General features: G+C 38.8%; 1 protein-coding gene across 4 annotated transcripts in view; it reads left to right on the plus strand.

The window, feature by feature from the left end:
• Xpo4 (exportin 4) overlaps positions 1-27,475 on the plus strand; it is a 111,360-nt gene that overhangs the window by 15,353 nt on the left and 68,532 nt on the right. The window contains exons 2-5 of one of the 4 annotated variants that reach the window (XM_048341665.1): positions 3,876-4,030; positions 4,140-4,281; positions 12,749-12,802; positions 13,375-13,513. In XM_048341665.1, coding sequence (XP_048197622.1) covers positions 4,187-4,281; positions 12,749-12,802; positions 13,375-13,513 — 288 coding nt within the window. In that variant the 5' untranslated portion in view covers positions 3,876-4,030; positions 4,140-4,186. Of the gene's footprint in view, positions 1-3,859; positions 4,031-4,139; positions 4,282-12,748; positions 12,803-13,374; positions 13,514-27,475 lie in introns of all 4 variants that reach the window. The other 3 variants (XM_048341666.1, XM_048341663.1, XM_048341664.1) reach the window with 3 other exon arrangements.

A 27,475-nucleotide genomic window follows, 5' to 3' on the forward strand; every position in this document is an offset into this window, starting at 1 on the left:
TTACTTTGTAAACAACTCAGGGCCATATTACTTCATTTAAGAAAGCTTTTGAAAAATAGGACCAGCTTAAAACATGCTGTGTTTTCTCTATGTAAGAGTTAGCAGCAGTGGTGAAGGTGGCTGTCTCAGGAGTTAGGACATGACTGTTAGATCAGTAGTTTTAATAACTACTCTTTTAATTCTAAAAGGGCCCATTATTTGTAAATGGTCAGTTGTCCTTTTTTTTTTTTTAATACTTGGGTGGATTTGTTTCTGTTTGTAAGAAAATTTGGTCTTATGCTTGTGTAGAATATTTAACTTAGTGTTACATTAAAAAGCAAAATTAAAACATCAGCATAAAGAGTTTATAGGAGTACTGCTTCATCCTTACTGCTTTGAAATTGTTCAGCATTAATAGTTTATTGTGGACCCAAATATATTGAGTTGGGTTTTCATGACATGCCTTATTTACATTGACTAGGATTCCATCAGTGTTTCATCTGACTTTATGTTGTAATGCAGTTGTCATTTTAGACTAGTTGGAAATAGCTGATATAAGTTATAAGCATTTTATTAGAGCATATTTGTTTATACCACCCTTTCCTGCTAGAGTATGTATATTTTATGAAGTACTACTGTTTTCCCCTTAAGATTGGAGCTTGTTTTGGATTGCTTTTGTTTTCCTGGTAAAATTGTCTAAAGCGTAGTATTGCTAGTTGCAGCTGTGCTTTTAAAATCAGTTTGTTTTTGAGATATTAACTGTTTAAAAGATGGAGTGCATGTATGACAAGCATAATCATTAATGTACTGCAAAGCCCTGTGTTACATTAATGTTTACATCTGAACTTCACCAAAAATCTTTTTTTAACTCCTTACTCAGTTGCCACCGCACAGAAGGGCAAATTCCTCTAAGAAGACTTCTCATACAAGTGGCAGTCAATCACAGTTCAGAATTTTCACATTCTTATTTAGGGATTATATGTCATTTTTATAGAAGGTCTGGGAAATATATTCTGACACAAGGGGATACTTTCTCTTTGATGCTTCCCTTTCTGGCTGCATAAAACTCTTCCTTCTCACTTTTGGCTTCAGTTTCATGTTTTTCATTTTTCATGTTTTTCTTTTGTTTTCATTCTAGTTTTGACTTTCTTTGCTCCTTTTTACTTTGTGTGTATGTGTGTGTCTGCTTGTGAGTGCATGGTGCATGCTTATATTTTTGTCAGAAGAGAGTACTCCTTTACACTAATTCACCTCAGAAATCTTTGACAGTTGAGAATTTCATAGCTTTTAGGGTTAAAGGTTTCTTCACAGAAACCTGAATTATGTTCTTGTTAAATAGCTGAGAACTGTAAGTGATCAGCTTACATCTTGTGGAGCTAGCTCAGTAACATTCTTTGCTCTCTCAGGAGAAATGGGTTTTATTATTCCTGTCTCTGAAGTAGCCAGCACAAAATGAAATAGACAAGCTAAAAGTCAGACTAGTGAACTTTTACATCTCTATATTTGGACAGTTGTTTCTTTCATACTGCTATCAATTTTATCTTTTCTCATAGGAGCTGTTAATTTTGGATCTTATAATTCCTGTGCATTGGACATAGGTGATCATAGTAGCTAAACATCTGTGGCTTCATCAGAATGTGCTTTTCATCTCATTTATTTACCTCACTCCAAAGTTAGTTCACATGGTTCTCTCTGGTTTCAGATGATTGACAAGATAAAAATAAATTATATTTATATTAAATTATAATAACGTAAAGGCTTTATGCAAAAGTGGCCTCAAATATATTATCTTGGCAGAGTCCCAGTTATTGGCTAAGAAATTCTAGGTGAAAACCTTGGAGGCTTGAGCATCTTTATAACAACAAAGATAAAGTTCATACATGAGTAGGAGGTTCTAATCTTATATGGTTGGCTTTTAGAATTGCTTCTCTTATACATCTATAGCATGTATAAATACAGCTTATGAAGGCTAATAGTAGTTTTATAAGAAAATGTAATATTAGTATAGGAAAATTCCTTCTTGTAAACTTGGAATTTGTCTCTCTGTTTCTTAGATCCCCTTCTTCTGCCAGTCTTGGGGCTTGAACTCAGGGCTTGAGCACTGTCCCTGGCTTCTTTTTTGCTCAAGGCTAGCACTCTCCCACTTGAGCCACAGCACCACTTCTGGCGTTTTCTATATATGTGGTGCTGGGGAATCGAACCCAGGGCTTCGTGTAGGCGAGGCAAGCACTCTACCACTAGGCTATATTCTCAGCCTATCCCCTTATTCTTAAAAACAACTTGTATAATAATTTGGAGATCTTCCTTTAAGGCCATATCAGGTGAAATTTCATTTTGTCTTGAAAACTTTGAGTCTCTATAATTCCTACCAAAGACCTGATAAAGGCTAGGATGCATGTACAGGTTTAAAATAAGCACATAACTGCTTCTGACATCAGCAGGTGCTTATTGTAGGTCTTGTCTTCAGTGCCATATGTATCTAGAAGTGGATTAGTGACCTCAGTTTTCCTCGCTTAATCTTTTGGGGCATCAGTTTCTTTAACTGTAAAGTGGAAGGATTGAATTAGATGACCTGTGGAATTCTGTTCCTAAAATTCTAAGTCCTTCTGATTCTTCCTTTTTGTCAAAATCCATAAAGAATTTCAGATTTTTTTGCTCTTAAACTTGGAACAGAAAAAGAAGACAGAAGAATCATCATTTTCTTCTATAAGAGATTTTTTAGTAAGAGATTATTTGAATTACCTTTATGAAATTGTATATTTCTTCTTAAGTGATCTAACTAGATGTAGCTTCTCTCTGGCTTAAATCATCTTTGAGGAAAAAAAAATTTCTTTAACCTGGAGCTTTAACATATCTTTTGTACTAGGAACATGTTTTTAGAAGCTGTTGGTTTTTCAAATTAATTACTATATCAAGGTTTGTAGGTTTTTGTGAATTCTAATTACCTCAATTAGAATTCATTTGAAGGTAACATGAAGAAAAACCAAAGTATTATTTTAAAAGTTACTCTTGCTAATTTTGCTGTGTTCTGACCTTTTATAATAATCTAAAGTGATAGGAATTTGTGTAGGGTATACCCTTAGACCCATGCTTTTGTAGCTAATCATGTTAAGACCACTTGCAGGATTTGTGATGATCTAAGTTGAACAGGAGAGAAAGCAGTATGCTCAACTGTATCTTTAGGCTCTTCTGATAAGTTCTTGAAAGGGCCATTCTGTGCTTAGAGTTAATTTCTCCTGACTTTCAGGCACTTGTGTCCAGTCCTCTTGGCAAATAATGTGCAGTCTAATTACAGACTTTTTAAGGATTTCACAGGATGGTTGTTTTTTAGGTCTCAGAAAATATCTACTTTTTCTTGACTTCATTTTAATTCTCTCCCTTTTTGTAATAAATGCTGTTTGGAAACTGTAGTGATACTCGTTAATAGGAGAAAAAAATGGAAAATTAACAAAATATTTCTTACGTGTGTTAATTTTCTATCCTCTCCATTCGTTTTTTAGTTCAGATACTATAACTTGCTAGTTAAGGCTGGGACCTTTTAAGTAGCTTTGGGATTTTACTCAGTTTGATCAGTATTGCAATCAGAAAATTCACACAAACTTCTCACCTTGTGTAAACGTGGCTTCTTTTGTTTAGCATTTTGAGAAAAAAAAAAACCCACCTCAACATCTTATTTTTCATTTCTGAACTTGCTATTGGAGATGGGTCATCCTGTTGAAGGCATAATTTACAAAAGAATAACAGCATGGCTCATCACAAATAGTAGTGTTCAAAGGCTAGCTTAATAAGATATTTTTTCATGCATAAAGTTCTATTTTTGCACAGGTGAGAATCATTTAGGACATTTTCTGATTGCCTTATATTTTTATTTTTTTTAAAGCTGTGTTATTTTTTAGTTCTTCATGCTTTGGAAGTAACAGTTGAAGAGAGGTGAGGAAAGTTTGTGAAAATTGTGATCGGTGATTAGCTGCCACCTGCCTGAGGTGTCTTCTGAGAGGAACTAACCTCTTTGTGGTGCTAGAGCAAGGTCACTGGATTTTAAAAGGAACAGGTAACCATCTTATTCCTTGTCTGAAAAGTTCTGTTTTAAAATTTATAAATGCAAAGTGTTCAAGATAATATGAACAACTGCTTAAAAAAGCTTTTAATTTTCTTCTCAGAAACTAGTAAAGTGGACTATGTCCTTTTTCAAGCTGCCACAGCCATTATGGAAGCAGTTGTCCGAGAGTGGATTCTCTTGGAAAAAGGTAGCATCGAGTCACTGCGAACATTCCTTTTAACCTATGTCTTACAGAGGCCTAAGTAAGTACATGAAGGTAGTACCGCTATAATATCTCTCTAAACTTATATATCTGTCCTTTAAGACTAAGAACGATCTTCCTTTTTAAATGGTTTATATTTGTGGTATAGTTGTATATGGGGCTTATATTTTAAAGACTCCTGTGATTGAAACTTGTTTTTATACTTAATAAAAACAATACTTTGTACTTCAGCTTATCATTCTAGGTTTTGTTTCTCTGAAAAGGTGCTGAACATTAGATTTTTCTTTTGGTTATAAATAAAAGTTGGTCTTAGTCTCAAAACTGTTTGATACACAGGAGGCTAAAATCTGAGGATTGCAGTTCAAAGCCAGTGTGGGCAGAAAAGTCCCTGTGAGACTTGTCAACAATTAACCACTCAAAAACCAGAAGTAGAGGTGTGGGTCAGACTGGTAGAGCACTAGCCTTGAGCAAAAAGACTCCAGGAACAGCATTCAGGTTCTGAGTTCAAGCCCCACAACTGAGAAAAATTCCCCCCAAATCTGTTCAATATATACTTCATCTTTTTAGGAACTTGGTAGGGAAGCTTATTTCTTTGATAGGTTTTAAGCTTAGAATGGGCTAAGTATTGTAAGACAGATAGGTATGTATCCCTGTTGAGGAGAAGGGAGAGATTAAGAACCATTTACAGGACTGGGAATGTGGCTTAGTGGTAGAGTGCTTGCCTAGCATGCATGAAGACCCAGGGTTCGATTCCTCAGTACCACATAAACAGAAAAGCCAGAAGTGGTGCAATGGCTCAAGTGGTAGAGTGGTAGCCTTGAGCCAAAGAAGCTCAGGGACAATGCGGAGGCCCTGAGTGAAGTCCAAGGACTGCCAAAAAAAAGGGGGGGGGGGGAAAACATTAACAAAGCAGGATGCTAGTGGATAATGCCTGTAATCCTAGCTAATCAGGAGGTGAGTGAGATCTGAGGATTGTGGTTCAATGCAGCCTGGATAGGAAAGTCCATCATAGTCTTACCTACAATTAACCACTAAAAACCCAGAAGTAGAGCTGTGGCTTAAGGGGCAAAGGGCTATCCTTGAGCAAAAAGGCTCAGGGAAGGGCTGGGGATATAGCCTAGTGGCAAGAGTGCCTGCCTCGGATACACGAGGCCCTAGGTTCAATTCCCCAGCACCACATATACAGAAAACGGCCAGAAGCGGCGCTGTGGCTCAAGTGGCAGAGTGCTAGCCTTGAGCGGGAAGAAGCCAGGGACAGTGCTCAGGCCCTGAGTCCAAGGCCCAGGACTGGCCAAAAAAAAAAAAAAAAAGGCTCAGGGACAGTACACAGGCCCTGAATTCAAGCCCCAGGACTGGCGCACACGTGTGCGCGTGTGCACGTGCACACACACACTGTTAACAAACCAAATGTTATACATAGGGCTGGGAATATGGCCTAGTGGCAAGAGTGCTTGCCTTGTATACATGAAGCCCTGGGTTCGAGTCCCCAGCACCACATATATAGAAAATGGCCAGAAGTGGCGCTGTGGCTCAAGTGGTAGAGTGCTAGCCCTGAGCAAAAATAAGCCAGGGACAGTGCTCAGGCCCTGAGTTTAAGCCCAGGAATGGCAAAAAAACAACAACAAAAAACCAAATGTTATACATAATGTACATAGAAATGTGGTAGAATCATCTTGTAAGAAAAGCAAGTTCTTTAAGCATCCTTTGAAAAGGGGAGTAGGTTCTGTGGCCAGGAATATGGCCTAGTGGTAGAGTGCTTGCCTTGTATACATGAAACCCTGGGTCCGATTCCTTGGTACCACATATACAGAAAAAATAAGAAGTGGTGCTGTGGCTCAAGTGGTAGAGTGCTAGCCTTGAGCAAAAGGAAGCCAGGGACAGTGCTCAGGCCCTGAGTTCAAGCCCCAGGACTGGCAAACAAAAAACAAAAAACAGACATATTTACAAGGCTCTATATATTTATTGCTTATATAATTTTTCTATGAAAATAGCTAGCTTATACAAATTTTGGGGAGAAACTGATTTAGTTTTTCTTAAAGTCCCAGAGAATAGACAATGTACATTGTGTGTTTGCTCTTTGTACAGTTAGTACTACTGATGCCTACCTGCATATTCAATAAAAAAGTTTATTATGTATTCATTCAGAAATGTTGTACTCTGAGGGGCTGGGAATATGGCCTAGTGGCAAGAGTGCTTGCCTCATATACATAAAGCCCTGGGTTCGATTCCCCAGCACCACATGTATAGAAAATGGCCAGAAGTGGCGCTGTGGTTCAAGTGTTAGAGTGCTAGCCTTGAGCAAAAAGAAGCCAGGGACAGTGCTCAGGCCCTGAGTCCAAAAAAAAAAAGAGAAAGAAAGAAAGAAATGCTGTACTCTGAAATTGTGATTAATGGGTGAAAAACACATAAGACTAAATCTAGGTAGGAGCTGTAGCTCAGTGATACAGGGCTTCCCTGTCATAGGCAAGGCCTTTCCTGGGTTTGAATTCAAGCACCTCCAGAAGCAAAAACAGCACACAGTACTGGGAATATGGCCTGGTGATAGAGTGCTTGCCTGGCATACATGAAGCCCTGGGTTTGATTCCTCAGAAAAAGCCAGAAGTGGTGCTGTATTCAGTTCAAGTGGTAGAGTGCTAGCCTTGAGCAAAAAGAAGCCAGGGACAGTGCTTAGTCTCTGAGTTCAAGCCCCAGGACTGGCCAAAAGGAAAACCATGCAAAGTATAAGAGAGTTACTGTCCTTTTTATTTTTTTGTTGTTGGTTGTGAGGCTTGAACTTAGGGCCTGGGCAATGTCCCTGAGCTTTTACCTTCAAGGCTAGCACTCTACCACTTTGAGCCACAGTGCTATTTCCAGCTTTTTGGTGATTAATTGGAGATAAGAGTCTCATGGACTTTCCTGCCTGGGCTGGCTTTGAACTGCTATCCTCAGATTTCAGCCTTTTGGAGTAGCTAGGATCCGGGTGTGGGCCACTGGTGCCAGTCTTGTTATTTGTTCTTATCAGCAGCCACCAAATTCACTATTCTTTTTTTTTTTTTTTTTGCCAGTCCTGGGCCTTGGACTCAGGGCCTGAGCACTGTCCCTGGCTTCTTTTTGCTTAAGGCTAGCACTCCTTGAGCCACGGTGCCACTTCTGGCCATTTTCTATGTATGTGGTGCTGGGGAATTGAACCCAGGGCTTCATGTATATGAGGCAGGCACTCTTGATACTAGGCCATATTCCCAGCCCCCGAATTCACTATTTTAAAAGTAATAATTACTGACATGATTCCAGAACCTAGTTAAATGCTATCTGATATATATATATATATATATATATATATATATACATATACATATATATATATACGCACACACACATATACATATATACAGGAGAGAAAAAAGCCATTTAACTTAGGTTTCAGCATTACTGATTTTGTGTATAAAGAGATAGGTGAGAGTGTATGAAAAAATTATAGCTTTACTTTTTGAGTTTTGTACAATAAGAATGACTTCTTCTGATTTTTTTTTTTTTTTTTTTTTTTTTTTTTTGCCAGTCCTGGGCCTTGGACTCAGGGCCTGAGCACCATCCCTGGCTTCTTCCTGCTCAAGGCTAGCACTCTGCCACCTGAGCCACAGCGCCCCTTCTGGCTGTTTTCCATATATGTGGTGCTGGGGAATCGAACCAAGAGCTTCTTGTATAGGAGGCAAGCACTCTTGCCACTAGGCCATATTCCCAGCCCCAGACTTCTTCTGATTTTAAGCTTTCTTTCATGCTGGATTGGTTGATTTTTTGTTTACTAAGGCTTTTTAAAAATATCACTAAGGGGTAGGTATTACCTGGCTTTTTGTTGTCTCTGTCTGACCATATTTGTTAGACTTGACAAGACTATTTTCTTTCAACCACTCTGTATAAAAAGTAAGTGGAATTTTGACAGTGATGTTAATTTTTTGTTGCATTATTTGTTTTTTTTTTGCGTGTATTATAACTTGCACATAGAAAATTTACCTATTATGCCGAATTTTACTAAAAATTAAAAACTATTCATTTGATTTGTTTCTTTACCCTAGTAAGATATTTTGAAATTACTGGTTATACATACTTGCTGTTGAACAGATCTTGAGAAGAACCCTTTATGTTTGTGTTTTGATTTTTTTTTTTTTTTTTTTGCCAGTCCTGGGCCTTAGACTCAGGGCCTGAGCACTGTCCCTGGCTTCTTTTTGCTCAAGGCTAGCACTCTGCCACTTGAGCCACAGCGCCACTTCTGGCCGTTTTCTGTATATGTGGTGCTGGGGAATCGAACCCAGGGCTTCATGTGTAGGAGGCAAGCACTCTAGCCACTAGGCCATATCCCCAACCCCCTTTATGTTTGTGTTTACATAACAAAATAAATCTTCATATATCTATGTTTGTAGGAGTTTCTGTATAGAAAGATGTAAAAAAAAAAATTCAGCCCCTAGTGTTTTTTTAGTATTTAGACTTCAAGGCCTAAACTACTTTTTGAAGAGCAGTTTATGTTAAGTTCCTGTCAAGGAGCCGATGTAAAAGTTCTCCAATGTTCTGGGTTTTGACTTGCTAACAGGTCAAGGATACATGAGGCAGCAAGTTCTGGAAGCTCTCAGGACTCAGCGTTACAGAAGAAGTTCTGGTCCACTGGATAGCTTCCTTCCTATTGCTGCTTGTTTATCATAGCTTTTCCTTCTCCCATAGCCTGGGATTCATGTGATACTGCAGAGCTGGACAGACTTAAGTGTGTGACAGATTTCCGTAGTGTTTACATGTTAGACTATCTTGTATTGTCTGAAGCCATTCCATTCTTAAATTAGTTTTATCAGAAACTATTTTAGAGTTTGCTCAGGTTTTTGTATTGAAATAAGTTATAAATCTTTCTCAATGTTTTATTCCCTCTTTTTGTTTTGTGGTGTAAAGATGGAACCAGGGCCTCCCTCATGCTAGGCCAAGCCCTCTACCACTGGAGCCATACCAGCCCTCTCTCCTGTACTTTATTTTGAAAAAAAATTAGAATATTCATCAAATAGTACATTAAAGAATAGTATAATAGGGCTGGAAGTGTGATTCACGTGGTAAAGTACCTGTCTAGCAAGTGTGAGTCCCTGAGTTCAAACCCCAACCCTTCCCACCCCCCAAATAGTACAAAGCTGGGTGTCAGTGGCTCACATCTATAGTTTTAGCTATTTAGGAGGCTGAGATCTGAGGAACATAGTTTAAAGTCCACCCAGGCAGGAAAGCTGGTTGAGACTTTATCTCCAAATAAACATGTAAGGAAAAAAAAAAGGAAACTGAGCTATATGGCTCAAGTGGTATATAACACTAGCCATGAGTCAATTCAGGTCAGCACTCAAGCCCTGAGTTTAGGCCCTAGGACCAGCAATAAAAAGTACAATAAAGATATATACATCCTTAGTAGAGGTTTAAGTTGCATGTTTGAATCATTTGGTTATGTACCACACTCATTGCGATACTTCATTCTTGCATAACTGGTGTAGTTGTATTGTCTAATATATTTCTAACTCTATATTCTGATTTTGCCAATTGTTTGCATAATTATGTTACATCATATTATTTTTTAAAAAACCTTCCTCCCTCCGTCCCTCCCTCCCTTCCTTCCTTCCTTTATTCTTTCAAGGCCAGTCATGGCCTTGAACTCAGGGCCTAGCTGCTGTCCTTGAGCTTTTGAGCCATAGCACCACTATGGTTTTCTGGTGGATAAGACTCTCAAGGACATTTCTGCCCAGTCTGGCTTCAAACCACGATTCTCCTGAGCAGCTGGTAACCAGCAGCATTGTTTCCCTACATTTAGATCTATTAATGTACAAATTTAGGTAAATAGATTATTATTATTATTTTTTTTTGGCCAATCCTGGGGCTTGAACTCAGGACCTGAGCACTGTCCCTGGCTTCTTTTTGCTGCAGGCTAGCTAGCACTCTGCCAACTTGAGCCACAACACCACTTCTGGCCTTTTCTATATATGTGGTGCTAAGGAATCGAACCTAGGACTTTATGTATATGAGGCAAGCACTCTTGCCACTAGGCCATATTCCTAGCTAGCCTCCCTAGATTACTTTTTAACCCAGGATTTAACTACAGACTATTCATTCTATTGAGTTTTCATCTCATCTCTTTTTGGTCTTTTTTTTTTTTTTTTTTTTTTTTGCCAGTCCTGGGCCTTGGACTCAGGGCCTGAGCACTGTCCCTGGCTTCTCTTTGCTCAAGGCTAGCACTCTGCCACTTGAGCCACAGCGCCACTTCTGGCCATTTTCTATATATGTGGTGCTGGGGAATAGAACCCAGGGCTTCATGTATACAAAGCAAGCACTCTTGCCACTAGGCCATATTCCCAGCTCTTCATTTATTTATTTATTTATTGATTGATTGATTGATTGATTGATTGAGTTCAAGGCCTGGATGCTGTCCCTGAGGTCTTTTGTTCAAGATTAGCATCCTTCCTCTTTGAGCTACAGAGCCCCTCCAGTTTTCTTGTGGTTAATTGGACGTAAGAGTCTCTTGGACTTTCCTGCCTTGGCTGGCTTTGAACTTTGATCCTCATGAGTGGCTAGGATTATAGGCACGAGCCACCAGTGCCCTGCTCTTTGTAGTCTTTTAAAATCTAGGATTATTTTGCTCTTTTTTGTCTTCATGGATGGATGGATGGATGGATGGATGGATGGATGGATGGGTGAGTAGATGGATAAATTTATTTGTAGTCCTGAGTATTGAACTCCCCCCCACAAAAATCAAATAATTTTCAGTGCTTGAGAAAGCACTATCCATTGTTTTATATACTAAGGGGACAATTTTACCTTTTAATGTTCTACAATGTGTATTACATTCAAATAAAATTTTAGTGTACATCCTAATAGGATAGTATATATAGTATTATATATGTAGTATATATATAGTACTATATAGTATAGACTAGTATAGTTATGTACTTTGCATTACATGCACAGAATTTTTTCTGTTCTAATTGAGGTATGGAGTGAGACACAATACTCTTTTAAAATGGCATGTAGCATTGTGGTCAGGGAACTTGCATTCCTTGTCTGATATTTAACTCTGACCTTTGCAAGTTACTTGACTAATCTTTGTTCATTATTAAGTGGAGTGAAGAATAAATAGCATGTAATTTTAACTTAAGTTGTGAGATTTAATGTGTTAATATTAGTGAAGTTTGTTTATAGAAAGCTTTGCATGTCACAAGAACTCAAATGTTATTTCTAATTCTTACCAACAAAGAGTTGAAACTAGCATTATGTACATTTTTACTAGTAATTATCAGGTTTATATACATTTTTCTAGAAGTTTATATGAAAACACTTTGTTACTCTGGAAGTATTTTTGTTAAACATTCTTGTACCTCTTACTCATTTGTTTGCTTAATGAGTGGAAGTGGATACATTAAGTCTGTCTTTTTTGGGGGGGAGGGGTTCAGGAGGTCTGCAGTAAAGTCTGTCTTGAAGGAATACTTTTCACTTCAGTCTTGATATAGGGAGACATTTGTTCATTTGGGTAAATACCTAATGCTTGCTATGAGATAAGCAATGAGTTTTACACACACTAATGTGTTTACAGTGGGCACTAAATCTGTAGGATAAAGTTAAGCAGTACTAACAAATGATGTGTCATATTATGTGTGAGTGTTTGAGAGCCCTTAGTAACTAGGTTTTAAAGCCCTTGGTATAGTTATTAACCTTTCTGAGGAAGTGCCATCACAGTCCTAGCAGAGTAAATAGAAGTTCAGTGGACTACAAGTGATAGAGTATAAAGCTGGGAACTAAAAATTTCCATGTGTTTGTGATTTTGATTGTATATGGAAGGAGTGAGGTCAGAAACAGAGCTATATTATAATCATATTTTCTGAGTCGTGTGTGTGTGTGTGTGTGTGTGTGTGTGTGTGTGTGTTGGTGTGTTGGTCCTGGGGTTTTAAACTCAGCCTGGGTGCTGTCCCTCCCTGAGCTTTTGTGTTCAAGACTGGTGCTTTACCAACTGAGCAACAGCTCTACTTTGGCTTTGGTGGTTAATTTTAGATAAGGGACTTATACTTTTTTGCTCTGACTGGCTTCAAACCATGATCTTCAGATCTCAGTCTCCTGAGTAGGTAGAATTACAGATATGAGACACTATTCTCAGTTTAAATGCTTAATTTGATACCTGGCATGGAGAAACTGGAAGGAATATTGTGGCTTTTGTTGCTGGTTAATTGGAGATAAGCATCTTAGAGATTTTTTTTTCCTGGGCTGGCCTTGAACTATGATCCTCTGATCTTAGCCTCTTGATTAGCTAAGATTACAGGCATGGGTCATTGATACCCAGCTCTGAGCTGAGTTCTAATAAGGCATTTTCTGCTCTTGTGAATGATAGACTTTGTAAAATGCCTTCCTCTTGGGATGGATTCTTACATGAGGACATGGATAGGACAAGTTTTGTTTTTGTTTTTTTTTGTTGTTGTTTTGTTTGTTTGATTTTGGGTGGATTTGCATTTGAACTCAGGATATTATGCTTCTAGGCAGTTACTCTGCCACATGAGCCTCCAGCCTGTGGATTTTTCTGGTCATTTTGGATATGTAGTCTAATTAACCATTTTGGATATGTAGTCTAATTAACTTTCCTACTGGTCATCCTCAAATTACCATCCTCCAGTCTCAGCCACATAGGATTACAGATGTGAGCCATAGCACCTGCCTTAGATAGGACTTTGGGGGAAGGGAGGGGACAACTGGAGTTTGAACTTAGGGCCTTCCACTTGCTAGACAGCTGCATCTTAGTGATTTTCCTCCACAAAAATTTAGCAAAGAACTGACTTAGAGTTTATTGAACCCTGCCTGAAGTGTTTAGTATATACTGGACACAATCTTAAGAATATTTCATCTGTATAATGCCATTGTTAGTGTCATCCCCATTTTAAAGATGAGAAGACCTCTTTCCAGTACTGTCTTGCTTAGGGATACATAGCCATGACACAATGGAATCGGGATTCAAACCGTTTCTTCTGCTTTGGTGTCTGTACATAGATAGTGCTGCTTTCAGATGTAAGAGATGTTATTAATTAGCAGTGTAAGGCATAGGAGAAATGTGAATATTTTTACATTAGATATAGGTAAATGTTTTCACAATTATTTTTATGTCTTACAGCCTCCAAAAGTATGTTCGGGAACAGATTCTATTAGCAGTAGCAGTAATTGTAAAACGAGGATCATTAGATAAATCAATTGACTGCAAAAGCATTTTTCATGAAGTCAGCCAGTTGATAAGTAGTGGTAATCCCACTGTGGTAAGTATTCTAACTTTTCATGTTTATAAGTATTAAAAAGTTTTAGTTTGTCTTACACAAATGGCATTATATCAACAGTACACATTTACATAAAAGGAAAAGTGTACAAGCTAATCTAGCAAGTTTTGTTTAGATTTTCTTTTAATATTTTAAAATGTGTATAATAATGTAGAAAGTGGATTTTTGGTTTCTTTTATCATTGTGTTTTATTTTGCTGTAGCATTCATAATAATTTTTGCATAATTATTTGTTTGTTAAATGTAAGTTAATATACCATAATATTCTTAACCATTTTATTGGACTTTCCCTCCCTCCTTCCCTTTTTCCTTCCCCTTCTTTCTTTCCTTCTTTTCCTTTCCTTCCCTCCCCAACTTCCATTCCTTTTTCCCATTTTAAATAATTTTGAAGTAATTACTAGTGATCACAGAAATGTTTGAGTTAAGTATTTGTTCGTTATGGTGCTGGGGATCAGGCTTGAAGTCTTGCATGTACTAAGCAAGTACTGTATTACTGAGCTGTATTCCCAGTTTTGTATGTGGTTTTAATCCTTTAATTTTGCCAATCCTGGGCTAAACCTCTGGGCCGGGGTGCTGTCTTTGAGTTTTTTTTTTTTTTTTGCTTACAGTGCTCTACCACTTGAGCCAAAGCTCTACTTTTTGCTTTTTAATAGTTAATTGGAAATAAGAGTCTTACAACTTTCCTCTACTAGTTGCCTTCTAACTATGATCCTCAGATTTCAGCCTTCTGAATTGCTAAAATTACATGTGTGAGCCACTGGTGCCTCTCAGTAATATGTGGTTTTAATTGTATATTTGATGCTTTCACATGCAGATGTAGTGGTAGGTTTGTCTGTGTACATTGTCCCTTACTTTCCATGCTTGCTCCAGTCTGTTCTCCCTTTCTAGCTTTTACTATGTGCCCCATGCATATCCACTTTGCTGCTCTAGCCATTTGCCTTCTACTCTGGCTAGAACCCTAGACTGACATGTCAGGGGTTTAAAGGAATCCAAAAGCAAGCTTGACAAAACTTTGGAACTTAATATCCATACTTTAAATTTTCTCCCTTCCTTAGGAATTTGCTAGAGGCTATGTACTTATTATTTTTTCCATTATCAACTTTTTGGAGAATAGTTTATATTCATTACTGTATTCATTTAAATATACACTTTTTATTCATTCCAAGGAAATATATTACTGTTCATACCAAGGAAGTACTACCACTCAGGATACTGAATATTTATTTCTTGATTTTGGATTATATGGATGTTGTGTTTTCTGCCATTTTTGTGACAGATTTCTTTTAGTAATAAAGTAGAACCTCCTGAGTTGGTATCAGTGTTCTGTGTATGTACTGTTTGTTTTGTAGTCACCATTGCAGTCACTTATGGCTTTTGAACACCTGAAATATGGTTAATGTGACTGAGGAATGGAATTATTAACCATTTAATTTTAATTATATTCAAGTAATCACACATAGCTGGTGGCAGCTATACAGGACAGTGGAAGTTCTAGATGCTTTGATTTTGCGTGTATGTGCACATGTGCGTGCGTGCATGTATGCTTGTTCTAGGGCTTGAACTGAGAGCCTAGGCACTATCCCTGAGTTTTTCACTTAAGACTTGCACTGTACCACTTGAGCCAAAACTCTACTTCTGACTTTTAGGTGGTTGATTGGAGATAAGAATCTCATGGATGAAATTTCTTGCCTGCACTGGTTTTGAACCATGATCTTCAGATCTCCTATTATCGAGTAGCTAGGAATGCAGCCCACCAGTGCCTGTCTTTTTATTTAATCTTAGTATTATGAAATCTCAAAACTTTAAAAAGGTTCATGTTTGAATCATTTTATAAGTCTCTGTGTATATGTGTATATGTATATGTGCTAGTACTGGGGCTTGAACTCAGGGCCTCTGCTGTTCCTTAGATTTTTCATTCAAAGATGCTGTTCTATATCACTTGAGACACAAGTCCACTTCATCTTTTTTGGTGGTTAATTGGAGATAAGATTCTCATGGACTTGCTTGCCCAGGGCTGATTTTGAATGGAGATCCTCAGGTCTCAGCCTCCTGAGTAAGTAGGATTATAGATGTGAGCCATCAGCGACTGGCTTGTGGTTTTGATATTTTGTAGTGAGAAGATTTTGTTGAAAAGCATCCTTTAATAAGAGTTCATTTAGAATTTTTGAAGGGAAGCTATTTTTTTTTTTTTTTTTTGCCACTTCTGGGGCTTGAACATTAGGGCCTGGGCACTGTCCCTGAGCTTCTTTTGCTCAAGGTTAGCACTTTACCACTTGGGCTACAGTGCCACTTCTGGCTTTTTCTCTCTGTGTGTTACTGGGGAATTGAACCCAGGGCTTCATGCATGCTCAGCAAGCACTCTACCATTAAGCCACATTCCCAGCCCTACAGTTCGCTTTTCTGATGTAGAGCGTTGCTCTTGAGTTCTGGTGGCTTTAGGTATGCCTACATTAGTTGTGTAATGACAATCTTGTCATTTGTGTGCAGTAGTATTTACTTCCAAACCACTTATGTATGCCATCCAATGGTGGCTGTCCTGAAGAGCTGAAGGAAAGGTGGTGGATATACCAACCTTTGAAAAGGTTTGGAACTAAGAGTCCTACTTGGAAAAACTATGCTAGTCCTAGATACTCTGACTTGTTTGTTCTCATTGAAGATTCTTCAATTTTGACAGTCTGGGTCTCATGTAAGATTTTTCTCTTTTGACAGTCTTGTGGTAAAGTGTCTAGCCTATTGAGATGAACAAGACGTTTCCTAGTGTCCCTGAGGCTCTCTCATTGACTAATGTCACACCAATGTTAGCTAGGTGATCCTTTCAGCCAGGATTTTGGTGTTGAGATTTGAGGCTCCATGAGTATCCTCTTGGCATTGGGAACATACAAGCCAAGGATAAACAGTCCTTTATTTCTCAGGAATGAGCACATACTTGGGAATTGAGTTCTCTCTGCTTCCTTTCCCTTTATATAATTTGATCCAGTACAAAAAGTAGTCCACGCAACCTAGCAATTATATTTTTCGAACCATTGAAGTAATTGATGTTCTGAGAATGATTGAAACAGGTGTAGCTGTATAGAGAGCATTCTTCCCTCCTTTTCTTTTGTTTGCTCTTCTCCCCCTCCTTTCTCCCTGCCCCCTATTCTTTCTTTTTCTCCTTTCTCTTTTTCTCTTTCTCTTCCCTTCTTCCCTCCCCCTCCCCTTTCCTCCTCTCTCCTCCTCCGTTTCCCTTCCCTTTCTCCCTTCCTCCCCTCCTTTCTTTTTCTTTTCATCGGTGGGCTTGAACTCAGGGCTTGGGCCCTGTCCTTGAGCTTTTTTTTTTTTTTTTTTGGCCAATCCTGGGCCTTGGACTCAGGGCCTGAGCACTGTCCCTGGCTTGTTTTTTGCTCAAGGCTAGCACTCTGCCACTTGAGGCACAGTGCCACTTCTGGCTGTTTTCTGTATATGTGGTTCTGGGGAATCAACCCAGGGCTTCATGTATAAGAGCCAAGCACTCTTGCCACTAGGCCATATCCCCAGCCGTCCTTGAGCTTTTTTGCTCAAGGCTAGCTCTCTACCACTTTGAGCCCCAACTCCACTTCTGGTTTTTCTGGTGGTTAATTGAAGAGTTTCATGGGACTTTGCTGCTTGGAGCCAAGATCCTCAGATCTCAGCCTCCTGAGTAGCTAGGGTAACAGGTATGAGCTACCAGTGCCCAGCTCTTTCCTTTTTAAGTCAAGGTTATGTTGTGTAGCTCAATCATCAGCCTTGAACTTTTTGTAGTCAATCCCCTTGCCTCAGCTTCAAGTGTTAGGATTACAAATGTATGCCAGCATACCCAGCAAGATTTTTTAAAAAATTATTTTGTTGTTGTTTTAGAGGTGCTGTGCATTGGGGTTACCATTCATATGTCAGGTAATAGATACATTTTATTTCTCACAGTGTCATCTGTTCCCTCATTTTCTTCCATTCCCTCCCTTCCATCTCTACCCACAGATTGCATAGTTCACTTTCATCAATGTCCACTGCTGTACTTTTTTGCTCATTTTCTTCAGAGATTCTGTGTCCTCTGTGTCCTCCTCCCACCCTCTCATGGATGTACATGTGAATATACCTTAAGATAAAGAACACAGTCATCAGAGAAAGAAAAAACAAATTAAGAAAAAAGTCCTTTGTTTCCATATCTTTGGAGTTCATTTCAGTAAATATTATTTTATATATGTGTGTGTGTAGATATAAATAAATATATGTGTGTATATGTGTGTGTGTATGTATATATATATATGTATATATATATATATATATATGAAGAGGTACTTGGGTATTGCACCTTTATACTTCTCTCCTAAGACTCCTTTTGGTTTCAGTGTATGTGAGTATATAGAATCTTGTGTAATTTGTAATATCCCAGTGCATTTTAGATCTAACATACCAGCAAGATGCTCTTTTTTTTTCTTTTTTCTTTTCTTTTTTTTTTTTTTTTTTTGCTAATCCTGGGCCTTGGACTCAGGGCCTGAGCACTGTCCCTGGCTTCTTTTTGCTCAAAGCTTGCTCTGCCACTTGAGCCACAGTGCCACTTCTGGCTGTTTTCTATATATGTGATGCTGAGGAATCGAACCAGGGCTTCAAGTATACGAGGCAAGTACTCTTGCCACTAGGCCATATTCCCAGCTCCAAGATGCTCTTTTTAAAGTTAAAATTTTAGTAACAGGACCAGAGCTTCTACAATAGTAGGAAGCTAATTGTGGGAAGTAGAACTTAATTTTTGAAACTGTAGGATGATGCCATGTGCCAGTGGATTATACCTGTAATTCTAGCTCCTCAGGAGGCTGAGATCTGAGGGTCATGGCTCAAAGCCAGCCTGGGTAGAAAAGTCTGTGAGTCTCTTATTTCCAGTTAATTATCAGAAAACTAGAACTGTTGCTGTGGCTCAAAGTGGTAGAGCGTGAGCCTTGAGCACAAAAGCACAGGGACAATATCCAGGCCCTGAGTTCAAGCCCCATGTCTGACAGAAAAAAACCCTGTAGGATGGACTGATGTTTGTGACTACATTTAAAACAGTTTAACAGAAAGTCCATACATGGCAAACACAGTGCCCAAGTGGTGGCATTCCTGTTTGTTTTTGTCCAACAGCTTGAAACTACTAGATCCTTCAGTAGCTTTTTAAAAAATGAGATTACAGACCAATTAAATATTTTACTATACTATATCTTCCTCTCAGACTCTTAGGAATTCAGGACTAGGGGGTGTAGCTTAAGTTGTAAATTGTTAGTACTGCCCTCCACCAAGAGACAGGGTTTGGGATTAAAGGGAGATAGGTAGTGATAACTGACAACTTTTGTTTGTTTTTTTGCCAGTCCCAGGGCTTGAACTCAGGGTCTGAGTACTGTTTCTCAGCTTCTTTTGCTCAAGGCTTGCATTCTACCACTTGAGCAACAGTGCCACTTCCCGCCTTTTCTGTTTATGGTGTACCGAGGAATCGTATCCAGGGCTTCATGCATGCTAAGTAAGCACTGTACCACTAAGCTACATTCCCAGTGTCTGATAACTTTTTTGACTGATTTTAAGAGAGATTTGAATGGAAAAATTGTCACCTGCAGACATCATATGATTATTTTCTATAGATAAAGTGGTTGACCTAACCTATTAAAATAGCTAAGGACTTTTAACTCCTCATTTAGAATTGTGCTCACATTGACCTTCACTGTCTAGCAGTTGTGTGTCCTGCTTCTCTTGCCTAGTAGGATTACTGGGTTTTGGTTGTCCATAGCTTTACTCCAGTCTGTGTTCATACATGTTGCAGGGAAAATGAATGTAATAGAGCACTGATGTGAGGTTCATTTGTAGGCTTAAGTTACAGCTGTGCCTATGCATAGGACTTACCAAACTCAATTTATTTAAATTCTGTATGTTTCAGTTCTCTAATATGTAAACTAAATGTCCTCATTTCAAGGTCAATTCAGCCAGTGTTTGTACCATCTCCCCTAATAATATCTTACTACTTTTCCTTCCAAAAAATCTAGAGAAAGTGAGCTCTAGTTAACCATCTCTTTTATCAAACTTTTAAGTATTGAAAAGCCGAAGAAAGTATTTATGAGTAAAAACTCATTATTTCAGCCAATGCATTAGCTTTCTTTCTTTCCCTTTTCTATATTCTTTTCTTTCTTTCGTTCTTTCCTTTTTTTTTTTTTTTTTTACTGTACCAGTACTGGGGCTTAAACTTAGGGTCTGGGTGTTGTTCCTTAGCTTTTTCATTCAAGGCTAACTAACACTACTACTTGAGCCTCAGGCTCTACCTCCTTTTTGGTGGTTAGTTGGAGATAAGAGTCTTGAGTCTTAATGACTTTCCTGTCTTTCCTGTCTTTGATCTGTGATTCTCAGATCTCAGCCTCCTGAGCAGTTAGGATTTCAGGAGTGAGCCTCTGGCTCCCACCTGAAATGTTTTAAATAATATCCGGTCATCTTGTTTTTGTTTTTTGCATAGTTGTAGGGCAAATTTCATAAATTCATATAGCCTTCCCTAAGGAGATAATGATTAGACAGGTTTTTTTTTTTTTTTTTTTGGCCAGTCCTGGGCCTTGGACACAGGGCCTGAGCACCATCCCTGGCTTCTTCCCGCTCAAGGCTAGCACTCTGCCACTTGAGCCACAGCGCCCCCTCTGGCCGTTTTCCATATATGTGGTGCTGGGGAATCGAACTGAGAGCTTCATGTGTAGGAGGCAAGCACTCTTGCCACTAAGGCCACACTCCCAGCCCAAAGTTTTTTTTTTTTTTTTTGGCCAGTCCTGGGGCTTGGACTCAGGGCCTGAGCACTGTCCCTGGCTTCCTTTTGCTCAAGGCTAGCATTCTGCCACTTGAGCCACAGCGCCACTTCTTGCTGTTTTCTACATATGTGGTGCTGGGGAATTGAACCCAGGGCTTCATGTATACGAGGCAAGCACTCTTGCCACTAGGCCATATCCCCAGCGACAGTTTTGTTTTTCATGTGTTTTGGAGTATTTTGTTTGTGTAATAATGTTTTTTTATTATTAAATATGTTGTTTCATGCTTTGTGGGCAGGGTGTTTTGCTTCTATAGTTATAATAATGGTCACTGTGGCTACTTTATCTTAGTTGGCAAGTGTCTTACTTCTTCTGAATACTAGTTTAAGATAGGCATAAAAACTTAATTCTTTTTTTTAAATTAAATTTTATTGACAAGGTGATGTACAGAGGGGGTACAGTTACATAAAAAGGTAGTGAGTACATTTCTTGTCTTATTTGTTACACCCTCCCTCATTTTTCTTTCCCTTCCCTAGTTCAGATAAGCATATATACAATCTCCAGTGTACCAAAATAATACACAGTGACCACAGGGGGTATGCCAAAGGAAATTCACCTAGTACATTAAACATAACGACAACAATAAAATTCTCCTGTTTCCATCTCTTGGAGGAAACTTTACTTCTGAAGTGTGGGTTATTTTAAAGCTAACATTTAAACTAAGATTTTACTCTATTTCATGTTTTCCTATTGCCTTTGAAAGTCCCAGGTGTATGTTAAATCACTTTTAAAGGTGCCTAACTCAGCATTTAAGCTTCCTTTCCTCCTCTCTCGGGTTAGAGAGAAGTGGGTGAGAAATTCACTTGTCTGCAAAAGGGCTGCCCCGGATTTGATAGCCAACTTAATCTCTTATCACAAAGTCTCATTGATGTTTGCTTAGAACAACAGCTGGAAGTCTGCTTATAATATGGCAACCTTTCATGAAGTTTATTCTTGGCAATGAGGATCTTGGGGCAAGAGCCAGGCTATTATAAGAGACAATCCTTTCTGAACAAGAGCATTTTATTTTGTCAGCTGGAGTTAGTGTTTGAGTTAGTAGCTGGTAAGACTAGCTGTCTATGAAAGGCTTTTCCAACAGTGTGAAATTAATGAAATGGGAAACTTGCTATGACTTTTAGTGTGAAGGAGAAAGTGTTGCTTACGTTGTTAGCCAGTGAATTAACTTAGCATTTTCCAGTACTTTTATGAAAGAAGACATATTCTAAAGATTTTTCCCTCCTAAGCTTGCATTGTCTTCTGTTGGTTCTACATATTAAAATTTTTTTTGAAATTTATAAACAGCTGAAAAATAAGGGAACACATCATTTAACACATCATTTACTTTGCTACCTCCTTGTGTTCACATGCTGGTGGCATGGAAATAAATGACTTGCTAATTCAAGCAATGTTTACTGAGCATATGCTATTTTTTATGTGATAACTTATTTTATCATTTTAATTTGGCATGATGTAGATAACCAAGAAGACCCCCCCCCAAACAAAACAGGTTGTTTTTAATTTTCATGAAAATGATAAAAATACTATTCTACTTTATCTGCTACATTTAGATTGTACTCTTACATGCATTATTTAACTTGAACCATAGGTAAATTATGTGGCTTAGGGCAAAGGTTATTAACTCTCTCTATTTTAGATGCGCTGTCTGAGACTGCACTTAATGAAGTGCTTTTGTAGTGGCAAAGTAGAGACTAAGAATTTAGATTTTCCTGGCTTCTTGGTGTAGAATTCTTGTCCTGCCAAGTAGTTTTTATTTATATTGTATTACATGTATGTAGAATATTTCATATTACATATTTATAATTTTTTAGATACAGGCTTAATAAATTTCATTGTTTTCTAACTTGTAGTAAATGAAAATGAGTTATGAGTAGCAGTAGCCACCACAAAGGGCTCTTGAGGAAAGCTGAGGCAGATATAAAGCATAAAGCATTAATTCTGATGCCACATGGTTAAAGGATATATGGTACCTTATACTTGAGTAGGTTTCAAGCTGTCATTTAATCTAATACCTTATAATGACTGATAAACTGTTTTAGGAAAATGTATAGGAATATATTCAAAGTGTTCTACTTAGAAATGAACAGATACTTACTTTGTTTTTTTTACAAGCTCAGATAAATGAGCATTGTTGTGTTACCTTTTAGAAATCCTAAGATTTTTACCAATGGTGTTACAACCTCGAACTGTCTCTCCATCAGTCAGTAACTTCTTGTCAACTTCACTGAAATTATTTAGCTTTTGTTTCAGACTCAGTAGTCACTCTGTTTGAGGCAGAATGATAATCTTGCCCTGAGAGTCTGTCTGACAAAGGGCAGAGATAGGACAGAGGCAGCACTGGTTGTTAAGAGAGGATGTAAGGGACCGTAAGACATAATGCTTCTGGGGTAACTGCCAAGAACTAAAAGACCACAGCAAGCACAGGAGAAACTTTATACAATGGTGAGCAACAAAGCTTGTGATCTCTCCCAGGCAGATTTTATGCTATTTTTCCTTTTTCTCCACCTTTCTTTCTCCCTTGGGAGCTCATTTTTGACTTGCCCTGTCTTTGGTATAATACCATGTAAGAATAACCTCATTTTAAGAGGATTTAATTGACAAATAACTGAAAATGAATATTTGGGAATGAGACTTAGACATTTTGTGATGTTTAATTTCCTCATGGAGAGAAATACTAAAATCAGTGCTTAATGATTCTCCAGGGAATCTTTGTTTGGTACCTTTGGTTAGAGTACAATAGTATAAACTAGGGTTTATACCAATATCATTCTTACAATCATTCCAAATGAAGGAGAGATTAAGTTGTTTGTTCTCTTTCAGTGACAAATAACTTGCTGAATTTTAGTTCTTGGGAAGTTTATAATTTTAGGTGTTGTTAAAAACAGGGTATTTGCCAGGTATAAGTGGCACATGCCTATAATCCTAGCAGTTTAAGAGGCTAAGGTCTGGGCTGGGGATATGGCCTAGTGGCAAGAGTGCCTGCCTCGGATACACGAGGCCCTAGGTTCGATTCCCCAGCACCACATGTACAGAAAACGGCCAGAAGCAGTGCTGTGGCTCAAGCGGCAGAGTGCTAGCCTTGAGCCGGAAGAAGCCAGGGACAGTGCTCAGGCCCTGAGTCCAAGGCCCAGGACTGGCAAAAAAAAAAAAAAAAAAAAAAAAAAAGAGGCTAAGGTCTGAGGATTGCATTTCAAAGCCAACAAGGACAGGAAAGTCTGTGAGACTCCTATCTCCAGTTAACCACCAAAAAGCCAGAAATGGATCTGTGGCTCAAGTGGTAAAGCACTAGCCTTGAGCAAAAAAGCTCAAGGACAAGGGCCTTTAGTTCAGGCCTGAGGACTGACATATGCACACATTTGAGTTATTCATGCTGCTTAATTTATTTGTATGTATTTAAGTATCTAGGTAGTATATTTAAATAGAAAATACCTGTTTTATAGTACTTTATTTTGGAAGTGCGAAGTGGAAAAGTACAAAATACACATGAGTTGATAGTGGTGGTATCTATGCATTAAGTAATTGAAGCTGGAGATAGTGACTCAGATCTGTAATCCTAACCACTGGGAAGATGAGTATTGTGGTTTGAAGCCAGTCCAGTCAATAAGAATCTGTCTGTGGGCTGGGGATATGGCCTAGTGGCAAGAGTGCTTGCCTTGTATACATGAAGCCCTGAGTTCAATTCCCCAGCACCACATATACAGAAAACAGCCAGAAGTGGGGCTGTGGCTCAAGTGGCAGAGTGCTAGCCTTGAGCAAAAGAAGCCAGGGACAGTGCTTAGGCCCTGAGTCCAAGCCCCAGGACTGGGGGAAAAAAAAAATCTGTCTGTGTCAATAAAAAGCCAGGATGGAGGCATGGCTCAAGTGGTAGCTTCCCAGCTGAGCAAACAAGAGGCTCTGATTTCAAACCTCAGTACTCTCCCTTTCCCCCCACCCCATGTCCCCAAAAGAATAGAAATTGGAAAGCTACAAATTACTATTATAATAAACATCAGGATGTTGAGATTATAGGCATTTTTTATTTTTGTGTGCTTTTCTGTACCTTTTTATGTGATAACATCATTTCACTAAGATGAAGTTATGTTGTATTATTTTTGTGAAATGAAAAAATTACTTAAAGACAAGATACTTAAATTCAGGTGCTAAGCTTGTAACAAGAATGCATTTTGCTCCTAGTTCTCATGTAAGAATAGCTTTTACCAGTGAATCTAGACTGTGTCAGTAGTGTGAAAGATGGCACTTTTGGAAGGATATATTTATTTGCTGCAACTTCAAAGCAGTCCATGCCTCTGTGGGCCCCTGATTGTCTGGTGAAATAGATAGTTTATGGAAGCTTAGAACTGCTTGCTTGTTTGGACTATGCCTGCCTTGTCCTTTCCTCTATTCACATTTCACATCTTGACTTTAAAGCACATTTGTGATTTTAGGAAAGACTTACTGCATATGATATTGTAACTCTATTATGAGTACATGCTGCTTTAAACATTAGAGATGTTTACTGGCAACTTAGATAGGGTTATACTTTTAAAATAAGTTATCTTGTGAAAGCATTCAAAACCAATCTGGAGGGCTGGGGATATAGCCTAGTGGCAAGAGTGCCTGCCTCGGATACACGAGGCCCTAGGTTCGATTCCCCAGCACCACATATACAGAAAACGGCCAGAAGCGGCGCTGTGGCTCAAGTGGCAGAGTGCTAGCCTTGAGCGGGAAGAAGCCAGGGACAGTGCTCAGGCCCTGAGTCCAAGGCCCAGGACTGGCCAAAAACAAAAACAAAAACAAAACAATCTGGAAGCCTATAAATTATTTGTGGACAATTATTATAGATAATTTTCTTAGCAGGTTGGTTAAAGTTGGTATTGAACAGGTACTTCTAGATTGTTTTTAAGCTTTTTGTTTTGTTTTGTTTTGTTTTTGGTCCATTAAACTCAGGGCTTTTTTGCTCAGGGCTAGTGCTCTACCACTTTGAATCACAGTGCCATTTCTGGTTTTTTGGTAGTTAATTGGAGATAAGAGTCTCATGACTTTGCTGCCCTGGCTGGCTTTGAACTAGGATCCTCAAATCTCAGTTTTCTGAGTAGCTAGGATAACAGGCATGAGCCATCACTGCCTGGCACTTACATGTTTTTTTGTTGTATTTTGTTTTTTCCAGTCGTAGGGCTTGAACTCAGGGCTTCTTTTTGCTCAAGGCTAGCACTCTACCACTTGAGCCACAGTGCCACTTCTGGCCATTTTCTATATATGTGGTGCTGAGGAATTGAGCCCAGGGCTTCATGTATATGAGGCGAGCACTTTACCACTGGCCATATTCCCAACCCCTTACATGTTTTTATATAAGTTTTATGTCTTCTGAAATTAATTATCTCAAACACTTAGGTATCTGTTTATAATGTCCCTATTAACTAGACTCTTACTTAGAAAGTGTAAGGAGGACTATAGGCATGGCTTTCTTTGTAGAGTGCCAGCTATGAACAAGAAAACTGAGCAAAAGCAAGAGGCCCTGAGCTCAAGTCCCAGTACAGTACAGAATAAACTAACAAACAATAGAAAGGGTAGGTAAAAAGCTTAGGCTAACACTTTATATATAACATTAGGATATTAAAATTATTTTAAGATTATGAGATCTCAGAATCCATTTGTTAGATTTTTTTAATACCTGTTATTCCCTCTGAAGCCAAGCTGTACTTGAAAATCAAGTTTGAAGTTAATTTGTTATTAAATCTGTGAAGTGTTAATTGCTGATACTTTAATCATTAACCACTATTTCAAAAAGGTCGTGTTTGTGTGTGTGTGTGCGCGTGCGTGTGCATGTGCGTGCTAGTTCTAGGGTTTGAACTCAGGGCCCGGGCACTGTCCCTGAATTTTTTTGCTTAAGGCTAGGGCTCTATCACTTGAGCCACAGGTCCTTTATTCTTTTTCTTTTTTTTTTTCTTTTCCTTTTTGGCCAGTCCTGGGGCTTGGACTCAGGGCCTGAGCACTGTCCCTGGCTTCTTCCCGCTCAAGGCTAGCACTCTGCCACCTGAGCCACAGTGCCCCTTCTGGCTGTTTTCCATATATGTGGTACTGGGGTTTCAAACCGAGAGCTTCATGTGTTGTAGGCAAGCACTCTTGCCACTAGGCCATATTCCCAGCCTTCTTTTTCTTTTCTTTTTTTTTTTTTCAGTTTGGAGATAAGAGTCTTACGACTTTCTTGCCCTGTCTGGCTTAAAACTGTGATCCCCTACTCTCAGCCTCTCATTAGCTAGGATTACAGGTGTGAGCCACCAGTGCCTAACCAAAAATAAAGGCACACACTTGTAATTCTAGCTACTCTGGAGGCCGAGATCTGAGGATCACAGTTGGGAGCCAGCCCAGGCAGGAAAGGCCAGGAGGCTTATCTCCAACTAACCACCAGAAGCCAGAAGTGCACCTGTGGCTCAAAGTAGTGGAGTAAAAAAGCTCAGAGACAGTGTTCAGCCCCCAGGACTGGCACCACACAATTGTATTTATTTATTCATTTATATCATTTTATTAGCTTAAAAATGGAAACATTTGGGCTGAGAATGTGGCTTTGTGGAAGAGTGCTCACCTAGCATCCATGAAACTCTGGGTTTGATTCATCAGTACCACATATACAGAAAAATCCTGAAGTGGTCTTGTGGCTCAAGGATAGATGCTAGACTTGAGCAAAAGAAGCTCAGGGACAGAGCCCAGGCCCTGAGTTCAAGCCCCTGGGACTGGTAAAAAAATAAAAAGGAGACATTTTACTTTCTAGGTTTCCAAAATCCCTTTAAACTGTAGAATGATAATGTACATGATGAACTGTTTTCTCTGTGACAAGCTTTTGTGCCTGATTTTGGAGTCATTTAAAGACAGTTAAACTGACACACTTAAAGATTTGGAGAAGGGAGTTTTAAAGTTAAAATAAACGTATACTTAGAAGTAAAGTTAAAATGTGTAAAGGCCTGGGACTGTAGCTCAGTTGTAGAACAGTTGAGCACTTGTTTAGCCTGCTTAAGGCAGCAAACTGCAGGGGAAGGGGCAATTTTGATTATTATAGAAAGCACACATGACTGATATACCCAGATTCTCCTAGAGAGTTTGCATTTGCTTCTTGGTATGGAAAGGTCAGGGAAACTGGTTATATGGAGTAGTATGCCTGTCATAAAATCTTAGTTATA

Source organism: Perognathus longimembris, chromosome 3, assembly GCF_023159225.1.
Source record: "Perognathus longimembris pacificus isolate PPM17 chromosome 3, ASM2315922v1, whole genome shotgun sequence".
NCBI lineage: Eukaryota > Metazoa > Chordata > Mammalia > Rodentia > Heteromyidae > Perognathus > Perognathus longimembris.